Source organism: Myotis nattereri (assembly GCF_964212035.1).
Source record: "Myotis nattereri genome assembly, chromosome: 14".
Classification (NCBI taxonomy): domain Eukaryota; kingdom Metazoa; phylum Chordata; class Mammalia; order Chiroptera; family Vespertilionidae; genus Myotis; species Myotis nattereri.
Window position 1 is genome coordinate 29,701,521 of NC_138089.1, and position 17,721 is coordinate 29,719,241.

The following is a 17,721-nucleotide window of genomic DNA, read 5'->3' on the forward strand; positions in this document are numbered from 1 at the left end:
TTTCCTATGATTTATTTCCCTGGGAACCCTTTGAGACACATTTAATTTTTTATAATGTATAATAAACAGTGCTGCATATATTTCCTTGCACATGTGTAAGAGTATATCTGTAAGACAAATTTCTAGAAGTGCAATGCCTGGGTCAGAAGCTGTATATTTTTCATTTTGATAGACATTGCCAAAAGATCTTTACAGAGGAACATAGACTTTACACTCCCAACCAGGGATGTTAGTGGCAAATTTCAAAAGAGGTTGTTTTTTACAGCAGGAATAATTTCTCAGAAGGCCTCACACTCTGGATATATAAATGGGAAAGACCTGTGATATTATTTCAGCTCAGATGCTCTATTGTTGTTTACTTGTAATGCATGAGGTCTTGTCTTCCTAGCCAGATGCTAAGAGCCTCAGGGGTGGACATAATTTATTACGCCCCACCCCACTTCCACATTAGTTTGGTCCCATGGAACTTGCCAGCACTTATACTTGCCAGATTCATACATGGAAAAACGACAGTTTTTTAAAGTTCAAAATAAAGAGGTCTTAAGTCTTCTTTTTTCTTTTCTATTTTTTTTTTTTTACAATAAACATGTATATTTATTTTAAATCAGTTTGGTACATTCTGTTTTTCTTGTGTAGCTGTTCAAAGTGAAATGCCTGTAAGTCACTCAATTCTGACATCAACAATAATAACAGCCACTGATTTATTTTTGAGCATGAACAATGAAATAGGTATTGTCTTAAAATGCTTGGCATGTACCATCTCACTCAAAGATTACCAAATGAGAAAGCTATTATTCTTATCTGTATCTTCAGCGGTTCTCAACCTGTGGGTCGCGACCCCTTTGGCGGTCGAACGACCCTTTCACAGGGGTCGCCTAAGACCATCCTGCATATCAGATATTTACATTATGATCCATAACAGTAGCAACATTACAGTTATGAAGTAGCAACAAAAATAATTTTATGGTTTGGTCACAACATAAGGAACTGTATTTAAAGGGCCAGAAGGTTGAGAACCACTGCTTTAGGGGAAAGTGAGGCACAATGAGGTTAACTGACTTGCCCAAGGTCATATGTTAAAAGTCACAGGTTTCCACAGAGAATTCTATTTTTTTTTTTATTCTGAGGTCTGTGCTTTTCATTTCTGCACCATATTATCATGTCATATAAAATTCAACTTAATCTAATTTACCATCCATGCAGTGATCAACCATACCTCTACCATTTCCCATGGAGCTGAGATTTGAATTGGGGTAAAGTGACTAGACGTTTCCTCATTTGTGTAAGGTCTCCGTTTAGGGGATATTATCTTTTAGAAAGTGGTTATTATTTCCAAACATTCCTAGTGTTCCCAACTATGGATATATTTATGAAAGAAGATTCTTTCTTAGATAAAAATCACGGCTTTCTTCAAATTGTAAATTTCACATGCAAAAGAGAAAAAGCCCTGGAGGAGAATCCCACCTATTTTTACTAAGGCTTCCTTGTGAAACCCAAATTCTAGAAAATGACAAGCATGATAGGATTAAAACCTCTTTGAACTTTCATGCAACAGTCTTATCACACTTTAGAACCTGAAAGAGGCTTGGTTATAGTGAGAAATATTATCCTATAACAAGCAATATCTTTATATGTGTGTCTCCTTGGCCATGGAAATAGCATCCATAAGAAAACATGGCATCCATATTCAGTTTTTAACCTGTAAAAGAATGAACAAGAAATCATACATTTAAAAACAAAAAAAGAAGGGTTTTTTGATGCAATCACCCTTCATTAGAATGGAATGATGGTTTAGAGGACTGTTAACTTAGAACCAAAATTCTCACGATATTATCAAGTGCAAAATCTGCTGTAATAGTCTATCCCAGTTGAGTGTGCAGGGTCTATACAGCGCCCCCTGGTGGCTGTAACTAACCGGAACAAACATCCAAGAGCATACCTTTTTCTTCCTTTTACGGGTAACATTAGATTTATTGCTGCTTTTCCAAATAGATCTGAAGGTGTCCGAAGAGATCTGAGGAGTGACTGTAACTTTTAAGACTGGGAGTTTACCTGAGAGGGGGAAGAACATAGTAGTAAATGGATAGGATATCTCACAACTCTCCATTTCATGGACTGAGTCGTAGGCTTCTGAAAGGACCATCTCCCACATTCTTTTTTTTAAAAAAATAATGTTTTTATTGATTTTAGAGAGAGAGAATGGGGAGGGGAAGGGGGAAGGAGAGAGAGAGAGAGAGAGAGAGAGAGAGAGACATCGATCAGCTGCCTCCTGCATACCCCCACTGGGGATAGAGCAATTAGGAAATGTGCCCTGATCAGAATCAAACCAGTGATCTTTCGATGCATGGGGTAACACTCAACCAACTGAGCCACACCAACCAGGACTCCCACATTCTTATGGGAAACTTTCATCACACTTAATACCCTTTCCCTGTATCTTCTTGATGTGAGTGACCCGGGACAATTTATTTCTGTAATAACTCCTCTCTTTTCCTCTCCCACTGTTTATATATTTTACCTGATGGTTGTGGTAGCCTTCTATCTGGACTTCCTAACCCCAGATTTCCCAACATCAAATTCATCCTGGACTCTACTTCCAGTTTAATCATCTGAAGCAAAATTCTGATCCTGGTATTCATCAGCTCTTTAATTTTAGTGGATCTCTCTTGTTTTTATTTGTCCAGCTTCCATTTTAGCTTCTTTCTTGAGTTTTCTTTGGGGTTTTACTCCCCTGCCCTTCAGGGGTGAGCACATAACTCAGAGCTGGCCACTTCGTGTATTTCTTCTCCCTGCACAGTGATTGTTAACAGGTGTGCATGTGACTCATTATAGCCTAATGAAATCAGGAGAAAGGCTCTTTCTTGAGTTTAAACTAGCAGAATGTAAACTTCTGGCTAATGCTAACCAACTTGTCACTGTGTGGGAAGAATTTCCTGAGAATAAAGTCAACACAGATGCAGATCTTCTAGGAGATAGAGGTAGGTAGCATAATTTGAAGCCCTGAATCCAGCTGGACCTATAGCTAGAAACACCCCTGGACTTTTAGTTATATAAGTCAACAAATTTCCTGTTTGTTTGTTTTTAAAAAATATTTTTAAATTGATTTTAGAGAGGAAGGGAGAGGGAGAGAGATAGAAACATCAATGATGTGAGAGAACCATTGATCGGTTGCCTCCTACATGCCCCCTACTGGGGATTGAGCCTGCAACCCAGGCATGTGCCTGGACCAGGAACTGAACCAAGACCTCCTGGTTCATAAGTCAATGCTCAACCACTGAGTCACACTGTCCAGGCTCAACAAATTTCCTTTTGTATTTAAATCACTTTGAGTTGGTTTTGCATCACTTGAAACCAGGAGTTCTCACTGATTTCCTAAAAAGGCCTATGATATCATGATTTATAAGATGACCAAAATATATTTCTCATGTGTATTTGGCCTTAGTTCATGGTTGGGAGCTCCCAGCTCCCAAAACCCTTGGAATTTCCTGAGTAATAAGAGAAATGAGGACAGCTTTTGTTATAATATTTGGCCCCTTGCCCCAGTTCCTAAAAACTGCTTCAGAGCCATAAAGGTGAGATGGTGTCTTGTTATACATAACAAGCCCCTTTCAACCACAATTGAGTTTATATTAATGAGTTGACTTTTGGAAATCCCCTTTAAGAATGGCTGTTGGTTGCCAAAGGAACCAACCATGAACAGAAGGTTGGAACTTTCAGTCCCACCCCCTGACAGAGAATGAACCAATCACCAACAGCCAGTGATTTAACCAACCATATCTCTGTAATAAAGCCTCCATAAGGACCCAAAAGGATGGAGTTCAGAGAGCTTCTAGGATGGGAACCAGGATGCTTCCTCATGCCAGCACCCAGGCCCAACTCCACGAGGACGGAGCCCCTCTGTTTGAAATGTCACCCAAGGTATCACTGTCTGCTGATTTGTATCCTTTAATATCTTTTGTAATAAACTGGCAATCTAGTGAGTAAGCTGGTTTCCTGAGTCCTATGTGGGGCTCTAGAAAATTAATTAAACCCAATGAGGGGGTCCGTCAGAAGCACAGGTGACAACCTGGTCTTACAATTGGTTTCTGTCTTGTGGGGCAGGGCCCTTACCATGGGGAATCCGATGCTGTCTCCAGGTAGATAGTGTCAGGATTGAGTTGAATTGTAGGACACCCAGCTGGTGTGAGTAGTACAGCAGTTCGGAATGAGCGGATGTGGACAGGTAGAAGGGACACAAACTGAAAACACTCTACCTGTCTTTCTGGCTCTCAGGGCTTCAAGTATGTCAGCAGCAGCCATTTCTCCCAGGACATTGTTTCCAAGGTCAAGTTCCCTTAAGTGGGCAGAGTATTTGATCAGGCTGATCAAAGAAAATGACAAAACAAAATGGCGTTGTTCCAAGCATGGTTATTCAGAGGAACTCACTCCTGTTATTTTGGAGTATGATCTTTCTTCATAGGTCCTCTTCACCCTCCACCTCCAACCCCCCTTCCAATGATGATGCACTGACCCAGTTTGAAACTAGAGAAATCCTGAATCCAGTTTTTTTTCCAATTTAATCTCTAGTTTGGATGTCTAAGTAAGTTGGTAGGATAAGGATTTTTGGTTGCCTTAAATCTTCCATTTATTTATTTATTTATTTATTCATTCATTCATTCATTCATTCATTCATTCATTCAAAAGGTATGGTATAATACTGTCAGGGCCTCCCAGTATTATAGATTTTACACAGCAGTGAAGTATTAAAAAACAAACAAACAAAAACTTGGGTGGACTGACAAAGGTCAGTTTGGCAAATTTTAGTATGTCACATAAATAACAACCCTCACCTAGCAACACTATAACAGAACAAATATTTTACATGAAATTGGAAAGGCCATAGTCTTGAAATAAAGGATAGTTTTTTTAAAAAAACAAACAAACCAACAAACAAACATGTTTTTATTGATTTTTAGAGAGAGGGAAAGGACGAGCTAGAAACATAGATCAGTTGCCTCTTGCACGCCCCCTACTGGGGATGGAGCCTGCCACCCGGATATGTGCCCTGACTGGTAATTGAACCAGTGACCTCTTGGTGCATGGGTCGATGCTCAATCCACTGAGCCACACCAGCTAGGCTAAAGGATAGCTTTTTAAATCAAGTTTAGCTTCATGAAAAATGAACACTCTGCCTGTCTTTATTTTTCCAATTTCATTGAGGATTATTGAACCAACTTGTCTTTGGGAATTTCTGGCATCATGAATGGACATGGAATCTGGGTGAAGGCCTGGGTTACTAGGCAGCTTCTATTTTTTGTCAATCATGTGATCATGAGCAGGCGATGTGCCTCTTGGGCCTCACTTTGCTCATCTCTAAAATTGGCCTGAAAAGGGCTATTCTGCCTATTTCATAACGTTGTGGTGAAAACATAATGCAGCAGTTCCTATGAAAGCATCTTGCAAAATGCAATAGCAAGAATGCTATTATAACGAGTGCATGCTTACTACATGCATATTATTATGTGCCTAACATTGCAGGGATAAAAAGGAATTTAACACATGGCCTCTACTCTTGAAAGAAACTGAATAAAACAATTTTGAGTTTTTACCGTGTGCGGGGATATGAAATTTCAGTTAGGGTCAATAAGTGAGTACAAGGCCATACTTTTGCTCTCTGTACACACTTTCTATGATTCTCAGCCAGAATTCAAGGCCAGGGCTGAGTGATCCCGCCAGACTCTCCCTCTTGAAGGTCTTGCTCCCAAGGATACAGTCTGTCTAATCAGGACTTGACCAACTTTGGGTTTCTGAATGGCCTGATTGTGTCCAATTGCTTCATACAAGCTGGGCGAGAACAGGCTTGCTTCAAGGAGGAAGCAGGGATGCACAGAAGGAGGGTGGAGAGCGTTGAAGACAAACTTTACAACGCCACAGTTCTGCATCTAGGTCTGATTTCAGAGGCCCTGGGTTTAACCACTACTCTACACAGTCTCACGTCAGCTGTGGTTTTATAGAGCATCCACTATGCATCAGATGTGATCATGGCCACCCAACATGCCTACGCCCTGTGCCTGGCACAAAGGGCCTTCCCAGGGTATGAGTGTGGCTGAATCCAGCCCAGCTCTGCTGGCTGAGTCCTGGGCCCTGAAACATAGATCTGGGAGGGTAACTTCCTTGGACTCACTGGCCAGCGGTGGCCTCTTTTCATTCATCTGCCCAGAGGGGTCCTTTTTTCCAATTTGTATTAAGGTGCTGGCTGGCGCCCTAGGCACTGTCTTTAGCAGCCTCCATACACAATCCCATTCAACCCTAACACAGTCTCTGAGTTAGATAATATTATCCCCATTTTTACAAATGAGGAACAGATACAGAGGAGCTACTTCACTTGCCTAAGCTTATCCTGCTAGGGCAGCGTGGAGCGGGAGTGTGAGCTAGGCAGTCTGCTCGAGAAGAACCATGAAGTATGATTCAAATATGCCAAGAAAGTGTTCTAATCCCCAGTGTTCCTCAGTTATTATGCTTTCAAAATGAGAACAAAAAGATGTAAGTGTTCAGTGTCAGAATTAAAAGGACACGGGGAAGGGACTACCAGCGCTGGTGCACATTAGCTGTGTTTACACCCCCCGGCACGCAGAGCCGGCAGTTAGCTGCACAGGGCGCCATGCTCAGACGGGCTCCTCACTTGGTTCAGTGCTCTGCTATTTCCATCCTAAAATTCTTAATATTGAACAAAGGCCCATGAGTTTGCATTTGCACTGGGTCCCCACAAATTCTTTTTTTTTAAAATACATTTTTATTGATTTCAGCGAGGAAGGGAGAGGGAGAGAGAGCTAGAAACATCAATGATGAGAGAGAATGATGGATTGGCTGCCTCCTGCATGCCCCACACTGGGGATCAAGCCCGAAACCCAGGTACATGCCCTGACTGGGAACTGTGACCTCTTGGTTTGTAGGTCAAAGCTCAACCACGGAGCCCTGCCAGCCAGACTGGGTCCCCACCAATCTGCAGCCAGTTCTGCTGTTATCTGTAGTGTGGCAGAGCAGAAAGCAAAATGACGGTCCGCCATGCCATTTCTGTGAGTGTAGGCCTTCCCTTAGGATCTCATCCGAGACCAAGATGGGCTACTGCTTCTCTCCCAGAGAGGGAAAACCTCACTTAGCACTGTGAACAGCTTGCAGGTAGATAACTGTCCCCATGACTTATCCCAAGTACTAGTTTTGGGAGATGAACAAATAAAATCTCTCTGTTTTCTACTCACCATGTTAAGATCTGAGTGAATTCCAACAAACTGTTTTCTCCATCTTTTCCCTTTCCGTCTATGCCATTATCTGCCAAATACAATTTCACTAACCAAGGACCAGCTTCAGTCAAACCTTTACTTTTTTTCTTGATTCCTACGAGAAAATTTGTGTTGTATTATTTTACACAATAGTTCCCCCGTTTACCACAGGTTTTAAAAAACCGTACAGACTTACTTCACTCGTGTGGGTAGATGCATTTTGTAATCCAATTAGGGAAATATAAGTAATTTAAGAACTCATTTTAAAAAAACATTCAGTACATCCTTCGTTCTTCACAACAACAAGCTCCAAATTGCTCTGAATGAAAGGAAATTTCATTGAAGACTGAGATTGCTTCCTTTACTTTTGCTGAAGAAGTAAGTCAAGGTCTCTGGATTTTCTTGATAGAAGGATGAGTTGTCCGCAGATCCTGGGGAAGTGAGAGCCCTTACACGGAGTTGGGTCTTTTTAAAGAGCCTGTAAAGTTGTCACATTTTCTTTGCTCTCGAGAAGGACAAATTCAAAGGCAAAAGAACCATGCTGCCTTCACAGACTGCATGACTGAGGCCAGTGGTCCTAGAGTCTGGTCCACCTTTGTCCGTCTGTCCAGCTCGCCTCACATTCAGTGTCAGTGCTGTGGAGTTTACCACCAGTTCAAGTTTAGGAGTTTAGCAGAGAAAAAATACAGGAAGGGGATGGAGAAAGAGGAACGGTGTGGCTATAATGCTGGCTCATCCACTCAGTAAGCGAGAGATGGCAGATCTGAATCTCCAGCCCCAAAGCCAGGCTGCTTTGGGGAGCGGGGGCTCCAGTGTTTGAAGTTATATGTTTCATGTGCAATGGGACCCTCTAAACACTAGCCAACTACTTCATCCTGGGGCTCAACTGAAAAACAATAATCTGTTCCAAAGCCGGGAAGAAACCGGGTGGGACTTGGAGATCATATATCTACATGTGGTTTTGTGGGGGCAATTTAAGGGATTTTAAAGGCTCGCTTAGCTATGCACTAATTTTGCCTGACATGTAAAAATCTATTGATTTGAGAACATAACCCCAGGCTAGACAGGAGTCTTGGACTTGAGTGCATTCAGCGGGCAATATTTTTGAGCTCCTATTATGGGCCAGGCACTGTTTGAGGCGATGGGAATCCAACAGGAAACAGAACTCCCTGCCCTCATGAAACTGACAGGAAGTGAATGCTAACTAGTGAGAGGAGAGAAGAGTTGGTGATAAGTTATTTTTTAAAGTATGTTTTAAAAAAAGATTCCATTGGTTTCTTTGGATATGCATCTAATCTGCTGGATTACTGAATAAAAGTGACAGGATTTGTTTGCCTCTAAAACACAGTCGGAGGGATGAAAACTAGCCTGTCCTTTGGTTTTATTGGGGATACGCCTAGTTTGTCCAAATTTCATTTGCCCTTATATCCAGGGCATGGGGATGATAGCAAATGACAAACATGAATCATACAACAGTGCTAACATACTAGATTAGTATCTGGCACATTGTAGGTGTTTAATAACTGTTCGTTGAATAAATGAGTGAGTCCATGAATAATAGAAACAGAGTGCAATCATTCTGTGGAAATTTCTATCTCACTGTTCATTGTTTTTCCAAGTCTAGTGTAGATAATAATGCCTTGAGATTCATGAACATACATAGAATATGATATTTCTATTTATCCGACCTCTTCATGAATATAAATGTCTTTGGAAAGTTAAGGTTATGATAAAACACAAGGCCAATGGGGCCACGGCCAAAGGCCACATTCCTGTGCAAGGAGAGAAGCAGCCTCAGCCAGTCTACATCCCCAGTGTAGCCAGCCTGCTCCAACGTGTGCCATTGGAGAGGGAGGGCGCTCTCTGGCCTGCCATTGGCCTGGTGCAACTCACATTCCCATGGGAAGAACAATCCAAATCTCCCTCCAACTGGTGGTAAGGGAGGTAACAACATCATCTTTGCCCATGAAAACTATCAGGTTGGAAAATGCTAGTTGAAGCTACTCTCCAGAATTTCTACCTCCAGCGAGTCACAGTGCCCTATGAGAGGGGACCACGGCTGGTGCTGCTGCTCAGTACAGTGACTTCCTCTTCTGGGCTTTTCACCAAAGTCCAAGCAGAAACAAATCCTTTTTTATGGATGGCAAACAACTTCCTTAGAGTACAGGTGAGTCCATGCTCAGCCCCTGGTAACATTTGATCCACTCCAGCTGTGCACCTCGACCTATTTTTCACCTAATCTTACCTTTCTTTCTTTTTTTTTTCTTTTTAAAAATATATTTTATTGATTTTTTACAGAGAGGAAAGGAGAGGGATAGAGAGTTAGAAACATTGATCAGCTGCCTCCTGCACACCCCCTATTGGGGATGTGCCCGCAACCAAGGTACATGCCCTTGACCGGAATCGAATCTGGGACCCTTCAGTCTGCAAGCCGACGCTCTATCCACTGAGCCAAACCGATTAGGGCACATTTCTTTACTTTAAAACAAAAACAAGCTCACCAACAATGACCACTTTCATTTATTCCCCTCTGTCTCAGAGAAGTTGGCAGCGGCATAGCAATGCCAATTGTGCTAAGAGGCACAGTAACATGGGCAGAATCTCCGGGTTTAAAATCTCTCTCTGAAGAGTGCTGTGTGACTCCCCAGAAAGTCACCTAACTTCTCTGAACCTAAATTGCCTCATTGCTAAAACAGAGATCACAATACTCATCTCTTAGATGCATTGTGAAGATGGACTGGGAGGCGTGGTGAAGTAACAGTTGTAGAGGCACTTAGAGTGCAGTACATAACACCGCCTCACTTCCCAGTTTTGTTTCTGGATTTGGTAAGTCACTGAAACACTGGAATGGGGGCTACCTGGTGAAGAATCTCTCCGTGTAAGGTGTCCCCCCTTTTGCCACGGGCTTCCTGAGGATCAGACACATATTGCTGACAACTGCACATGTTCCCTGGAAGCCACCCCATAGATCCAATATGAACCCTCCCAACTCGTGCTTCCCGCCACTTGCTCTTTGGTTAATTGCCAAGATCCCCCCTTTGTTCCTGACTTCAGAATCTTTCTTCCCACCCTCACTGAACCCAATACCAGGTGTTGTCAGTTCTCCTTCTAAATACGTTTAGACTCTTATCTGTCCAACTCTGCAGCCTCAGCTCTGTGCTTTATCCTCTCTTCCCTGCACTGTTGTAAAAGTCTCCACACTCATCTCCCATGACGTCACTGCCTTGCTTCGAAAGCACTGTGGCTCTTCCTTCGCACACAGGAGAAAGTCTAACTCCTCAAGGGCATTTACGGCTTTGGCCCTGTGGGTCCACAGGCCTTTTCAGCAACATCCCTGTCATTCTCCTCATGACCACTCTGCGGCGGGTGCCACGCCTCCCACATGCCCAGCCCTCCCCACTCCAGGCACTTTCACGTGGGACCTTTTGTCCTGTGGCTCCCTTTGCCCAGAATGCCCTCTCTTTTCCAGCTGATGATCCTTTCCTCATTCCTCCCAGAGAGAGCTCTTTTTCCTACGTGGACCAGCATCCAAAGGTTAAGTATAAATTTTCATGGAACCAGAAGTTCTCCAGAGAAGATTCCTCAGCTCGCCCTTCCTTCTCTGGCCTCTTCTGGGACTGCCAGGATAGGTGGGCATCGGATTTTTTTGCTTAATGACTCCTCAAATGCTCATCTGTGGATGCCAGGTCCTGGTAGGATCTTCCTCTTGAGGTAGATTTTTTTTAAAGCTTGTTAAAAATAGCTCTCACCCCGCCCCCCCCCCCCCCATCAACAAGAAGCATGTGTGGACTGCCTGTGTAATTACCAGCAATTTATAAACCAGAACATAAATTTGCATTTGCCTGATTGCAGGTCTTTAGGAAGAAAAGTATAATTAGTGTTGGTTGATTCACACTTCAGACCTTGGAACCTGTCCACAAAGGTTTCCACCGTTTGGTATCACCCCAGGATAAAATCCCAAGTAAAGTAATTTCAGGGTTATGACTAGTAACTTCCTGGTTTGGAACCAATAAAGTTCTTTTGAAGATTACATCTTGACTTTGGAACTTGACCTTTGAATTCCTTAATGCTGTTGGCATGCCTATGGACTGTGGCTATGATAGAAGCAGTAATGCCTTATTTGGGGGGAAGTGAATTTGCCACTTGGGTGGCATTGGTACTCTAGTAAATGTCTAACAATCCCAGGCTGTGGACTGACTGTTTTATGGTTGGATTTTGCTTCCCAGTCCTAAATCCTTAAGAAGGAAGACAACCCTGAGAGCTATGGTGTGGGGCTTGGGCTGGGAAGCAGAGCAGGCGTAGGTGATGGGGCACTCCTGGGTCTTTCAGGAACGTTTGGGGCCTGGGGTGACATGGCAGGACTGGCTGAATGGGGCTCAGGGAAGGTAACCGCAGATGACTGTTCCTGATGACCTTGCAGTGACTTCCAGTCTTGAGCCATCTTCTGGCTCTTTATGGGCTGATGGGCCTGTGACTAGGCATCGGTCAAGCCAACGTCACTCATTTGAGTGCTGACACCCTCCAGGCCCAGGGTCTCCAGTTCTCACAGAGAGCCCTGGTTCAGAGCCATGGGGCTCAGAGGTGGGCCAGGTGGAGTCTAGAAGAGACAGAGAAGCCAGAACAGAAATGGGCCTGGGCCCTGTTTGTTCTGTGGTTGCCATGACAGAGAAAAGACATCTAGGAGCTTCACTCTGCCTCTGATTTTCTTCACTGAGCAAAAGAAATAAAAAATAGGCAATCTGATTTTCTTCCATGGTTAAAGCAGTTGTGGTTCTCAAAGTCAGACCCTGGACTAAGAGCATCAGCATCACGTGGGAACTTGACAGAAAAGCACATTCCCGAGCCTTATCTCTGACGTACTGGTTCAGACCTTGGTGCTTGCGGAGCAATCTGTGTTCAGCGGTGCTTTGAGGCAGGACTGACTTGGACAAACAGACGTTTAACTTCTAGAAGCACAGACATGGAATTCCTTGCCTCTTCTAATAACGTATAAATAGCTGCTAAATGTAACGCTGTTGAGTTCTTGTAATTATGCATTTGGAGGGGACTTATAAAAGGTGTCAGGCTTCTGTGGGTGCTGTGAGTTCATCTTTCCAAACAGCAGGCCCCAAGCCTGCTGCCCACAAAGGAGGAGCATAAAAATAGTTTGTCTGTTTCCAGTTGGGGCCAAATGGAAACCATCTGGACTCCTTGCCCAGGAGGCTGATGTGTAACAGTTCAAGCTGACCCTTTATTTTGAAACAAGTAGAACTCTTCTACCAAAGGCCAAACTCACCCCCAACCAAAGACCTTATGACTTCAAAAGAATCTATCCCATGTGAGGAGCTGTGTTTACATTTGCTTTGCATGAAAATGGTCTCCTCTTATGAGAAACTATAAAATAAATGTATACTCAATACAAGTTGTTTCTATTGATTTGAGGCACAGGATCCCTTGGGTGACACAAGACTTTAATGGCTCCCATTTTCTACTGGGTTAAGTCCAACTCTTCACCTGACATGTGAGGGCCTCTTTCATGTGCCCACACCTCCTGCCAGGTCACCTCCCCACCCTCTTGTGCCAGCTGCACTGGGCTTGGGGCTTGCCTTGAAAATGCCTGCCTGCCTCACTAAGGTCTTTCCTTACCTAAGTCCTTTCTTTCTTTCCACATCAGGTCGGTTCTTGGCTCATTCACAGAAACTTCTCTCCAGTTCTGTATCTGGGGGAGAAGGCCCTTCTGTAAACCCAGGTTCCACGTTAGGCCCTTGGCAGATGCTGCTTTTTGCTGTTGTTTCCTAGGTGTGTATCCTGCTTCTAAACTACATGCTGAGTTGAATTTTGTCTCCTCCCAAAGGCCTAACCCCCAGTTCATCAGCATGTGACCTTATTTGGGAACAGGGTCATGGCAGGTATACTTAATCTAAGTCCTATCTAGAGTAGAGTAGAGTGGGCCCTAATCCAATGTGACTGGTGTCCTTATAAAAGGGGGACATTTGGACACAGACACACACAAAAGGAGAACGCTAAGGCAAAGACTGGGGTGATTTCAAGCCAAGGATACCAAAGGTTGCCAGCAAAGTTCCAGAAGCTATGAGAGGCCTGGAACCCATTCTCCCTTAGGCCCTCCGGGAGGAACCAACCCTGCCAACATCTTGATCTGGACTTCCAAGCTCCAGAGCTGTGAGACGTGTGTCTCTATTTAAGCCACCTGGTCTGTGGTACTTTGTCATGGCAGCCCTAGGAAACTAATATACCCCTGAAAGGCAGGAGCACACGTGTGCCCCACCCAGAGCTGGCACGTGATAACCGTCTTCAGTTGAGGCAGCTACAAGAACCAGAAGGTCAGCTCCTTGGGACAGGAACCAGGGACACCCCTTACTGCATCCCTCACACACCAGCCCAGATGGCCTTGAGGACAGTTTCTTTCATCAGTGTGACTGAAAGAGTGACCAGAGGCAGCTGGCAGTTCTTCAAGGCCTCTAACCTCTTGAATTTTTCCCTTTGGAGTAATTACTGTAGCAGTAGGTGCCCACAGCCCATGAAAAGAGGAAGTGATTTCATGAAGGAAGTGAGAGGAATAATTGAAACAACAAAAAAATACCGTTTTTTCTCTTCTTCTTCCCTGAAGTAGCTTTCACAGTTCCAGATGACTTGGTCATCTGGTTCAAAGTTGAACTTCCTCTCTGACTGGCTGTATGGGGGGGAAAAAAAAGGATTAAAAAAGAAAGCCTGTTCAAAGATGCATGGATGGGTTTTTGACACACTTAGATATTGGCTCTTGCCTTCATTTTATGAACAATTCGGGCAGAGATATTTCTCAGAAGAGAGAATTATCCCACCCATTGTCAAAATTGCATTCACTTCAGTTCAGTCCTGTCTTTTTCATATTTATTTCCTCAAAGACTCGAGGGGAACAAGTAACCAAGTAGGGCGCCGAGAACTTTCCTGCAAGGCCTCCCAGATTCTTCACATCCCACAGCTGCCCTCTGTAAAATAGCTCCAAATCTCTGAGATTTGTAAGAATGTAGCAGAGAGGAACATATTTTTTGAAATATTTTATAAAAAATATTAGTGCATTATCTCTCTGGAGTCATATCACCCTTTTTTTTTTTTTAGATTTTAAAATATTTTATGGTTATATATCTTAACAGATGCCTATGACCTGAATGCTCACCTCAGGCTAAAAGTAATTAGAAAGACTCTCCTAGAATACATACCCTTGTCCAGAATCGAACCTGGGACCCTTGAGTCCGCAGGCCAACGCTCTATCCACTGAGCCAAAGCACTCAGGGTTCACCCTTCTTTTTCTGTCTCTTGCACCCTAGACCCCATCCATCAGGAAATGGTACCGATGTAGAAGCTGACCTCTCTCTACTACCCTCGTCTCACCTGGGTAGGCACCCCTTACCTGGTTGACAACAGCCTCCCATAAGGACACCCTGCCCCTGCCCCACCCAGACAGTTTGCCACACAGATGGAGAGGTGCCTCTCAAACCTAAATCCTAACTACTCTGCTCCCTCCTAGCTAACAAGGCCCTTGACCCCAGGTCCCTGTTACCACCCTGCTTGCTCCTTGCTGTTCCTTGGGGCCTTGGTGCAGGCCATTCCCTCCGTCTGGAATGCTCTCCCCATTTATCCGCAGGCTCACTCCCTCACCTCTACTTCTGTACACAAATGCTACCTTTCCTAGGTGAACCACACTCAATCATCTGTTTGAAATCATACTCATCCTCCTTCCCCAGATTCCCACACTTGTCTATCTCGCTTGACGTTTTATTTTTCCATGGCAGTTATCACCTTCCAACAAACTGTAGCATATATATTTGTTCCGCCTTTCAGGAACTGCCTGGCTCCCACCCACCCTGCACACAGACACCCATGCAGCACACGCATGGCAAATGCGTTCCCAGCCTCTCCTCTGGGACAGGCTCTCTGCTTCATGCATTAACGTCTCCCAAGCACCAGTACTTGGCATACACAAGGAGGGACATGATTGAGCACAGACACGTTGGGGAAGGAAGGAAGGAAAGAAGGAAGGGAGGGAGGGAGGGAGGGAGGGAGGGAGGGAGGAAGGAAGGAAGGAAGGAAGGGCATCATTACTAAGATTACATATTACACATTATGACAAGTAATTAAGAAAACAAACTGGTCTTTGGGTAGTGAGGCAGTTATGCCTCTTTGTCAGCAACAGAAATCAACTGTGCCTGACTCTGGTGGGAAGGAGAAGTTACTGGGAGGCCTGGGAGTAAGTAGCTCACAGAAGAGGAGAGAAAGCCAAACATTTGGGCCTTACAAAGTGGTGGCCTCAAAACATTATTGCTCTCATAGCACCCAAGGGGAATATTGAAAAGCTACCTGGTACATTTTGAGGTTGGCCCCTAATTCAAATTCTCCTAGGTAGTTAAGATGGGGTAGAAGTTTCTTTTGAGTCTACAATGTCTTGGTGGCCTTTGGTTCAAAACAATTCACATACCAGATACATCTTGGGGTGACTCATTCTGAACCCCTACTGTCCTCTTAGGACAGGGGTGGGAACCTTGTTTCTGCCAAGGGCCATTTGGGTATTTATAACATCATTGGCAGGCCATTCTTAATTGTCAACTTAAAACTTAGCCAGCCCTATTTGGTCAAACATTTACTTAACTCACCCCTAGTGCCTCGGCAGGGCCAGACCAAATGCTTTTGTGGGCCTTGTACGGCCTGCTGGTCGGAGGTTCCCCACTCCTGTCTTAGGAAGTAATTAAGGTTTAAATGAGGTCGTGAAGGTGGGTCCCTGATCAGATGGAATTAGTGTCCTTATTGGAGAGATATCAGAGAGTGCTGCGTGTGTGTGCACGTGCGTGTGTGTGCGTGCGCATGTGTGCATGTGAGTGTCTGTGTGAGTGCATGTGTGTGTATGTACATAGAAAGGCCATGTGAGGACACAGCAAGAGGGCGGCCATCTGTAAGCCAGGAAGAGAGCTCTTAATAGGAACTGAGTCAGCTGGCACTGTGAGCTGGGACTGGCAGCCTCCTGAGCTGTGAGAAAGTGTGTTCTTTAACCACCCGCCTGTGGTATTTTGTTATGGCAGCCCGAGCAGACTGACACAGTTACCCAGAAGAATGCAGACGAGCTGAAATGCACTGGATGCACTAAACAAAAATTAAGGTTCTAGTGAATGTCAATGTTAGAGCCTGTTACAGTCAGCCTTAGAGGAAGAAAAGGACCTAGACATGTACTTGGGGTGGGTTTTGTTGTTGCAAGTGCTAAGATCCTGAGTAATGAGAGGAACTTACAAGAGGTTCTGTGTGCCGACCACTAACCTCAGGGCACGGCTCAGCGGGAGCAGTGTGCACCCTGTCCAGGCTGCCATGAAGAATGACAGGGCAGGCACTCTCTGTGGTCAGCTCTGACCCTGGCTTTTGTGGCTCTCAGGGAAAACAAATCCAGAACCCCTAAGACTAAGCCTTAATGCCCCTTTCAGCAGAAAACCAGTTGGAACAACCAGAATAGAACTTCACATTTCTTCCCTGCATCCTGTCACTTTTAAAAAAAATCCTTACTAACGGATATGTTTTCATTTGTGTGTATATATATATATATATATATATATATATATATATATATACACACACACACACACACACACACACTAGAGGCCCGGTGCACAAAAATTTGTGCACTCGGGGGGAAGGGGGCGTCCCTCAGCCCGGCCTGTGCCCTCTCGCAGTCTGGGACCCCTCGGGAGATAACGACCTGCTGGCTTAGGCCTGCTCCCGGGTGGCAGAGGGCAGGCCTAATCCCTATGTGCAGCCCCTGGTCAGGCTCAGAGCAGGGCCGATTGGGGGGTTGGGGCACTGCCCCCTGTCACACACACAGCAGGGCCCATCAGGGGGGTTGGGGCTCTGTACCGTCATGCACACAGCAGGGCCCATCAGGGGGTTGAGGAGCTCCCTCCTGTCACGCACAGAGCAGGGCCCATCAGGGGGTTGAGGAGCTCCCCCCTGTCACACACAGAGCAGGGCGGATCAGTGGGTTGGGGCGCCGCCTTCTATCACCCACAGAGCAGGGCCAATCAGGGGGTTGGGGCGCCGCCACTCTCACACTCAGGGCAGGGCCGATGGGGAGGTTATGGCTCTACCCTGTCACACACAGAGCAGGGCCGATCAGGGTGTTTGGGCGCTGCCCCCTGTCATGCTGATCCTGGTGCCGGGAGGCCTCTCGGCTCCGCTGATCCCGGTGCTGGGAGGCATATTACCCTTTTACTATATAGGGTAGAGGCCTGGTGCATGGGTGGGTGCCAGCTGGTTTGCCCTGAAGGGTGTCCTGGATCAGGGTGAGGGTCCCCACTGGGGTGCCTGGCCAGCCTGAGTGAGGGGATGATGGCTGTTTGCAGCTGGTCACACACCCTTCAGGGTGGGGGTCCCCACTGGGGTGCCTGGCCAGTCTGGGTGAGGGGCTGAGTTGTTTTCAGGCTGGGGGTGACTGACCTCCCAAACGCTC

General features: G+C 45.1%; 1 protein-coding gene across 1 annotated transcript in view; it reads right to left on the reverse strand.

The window, feature by feature from the left end:
- Positions 1-583: 583 nt before the first annotated feature.
- LOC308530160 (uncharacterized protein) overlaps positions 584-17,721 on the reverse strand; it is a 32,765-nt gene continuing 15,627 nt past the window's right edge. Inside the window, exons 8-12 of the mRNA XM_081106634.1 lie at positions 13,840-13,929; positions 7,625-7,690; positions 7,239-7,374; positions 4,254-4,360; positions 584-2,052 (exon numbers count right to left, since the gene is read on the reverse strand). Of these exons, the coding sequence (XP_080962760.1) occupies positions 1,823-2,052; positions 4,254-4,360; positions 7,239-7,374; positions 7,625-7,690; positions 13,840-13,929 (629 nt within the window). The 3' untranslated portion in view covers positions 584-1,822. The remainder of the gene's footprint in view (positions 2,053-4,253; positions 4,361-7,238; positions 7,375-7,624; positions 7,691-13,839; positions 13,930-17,721) is intronic.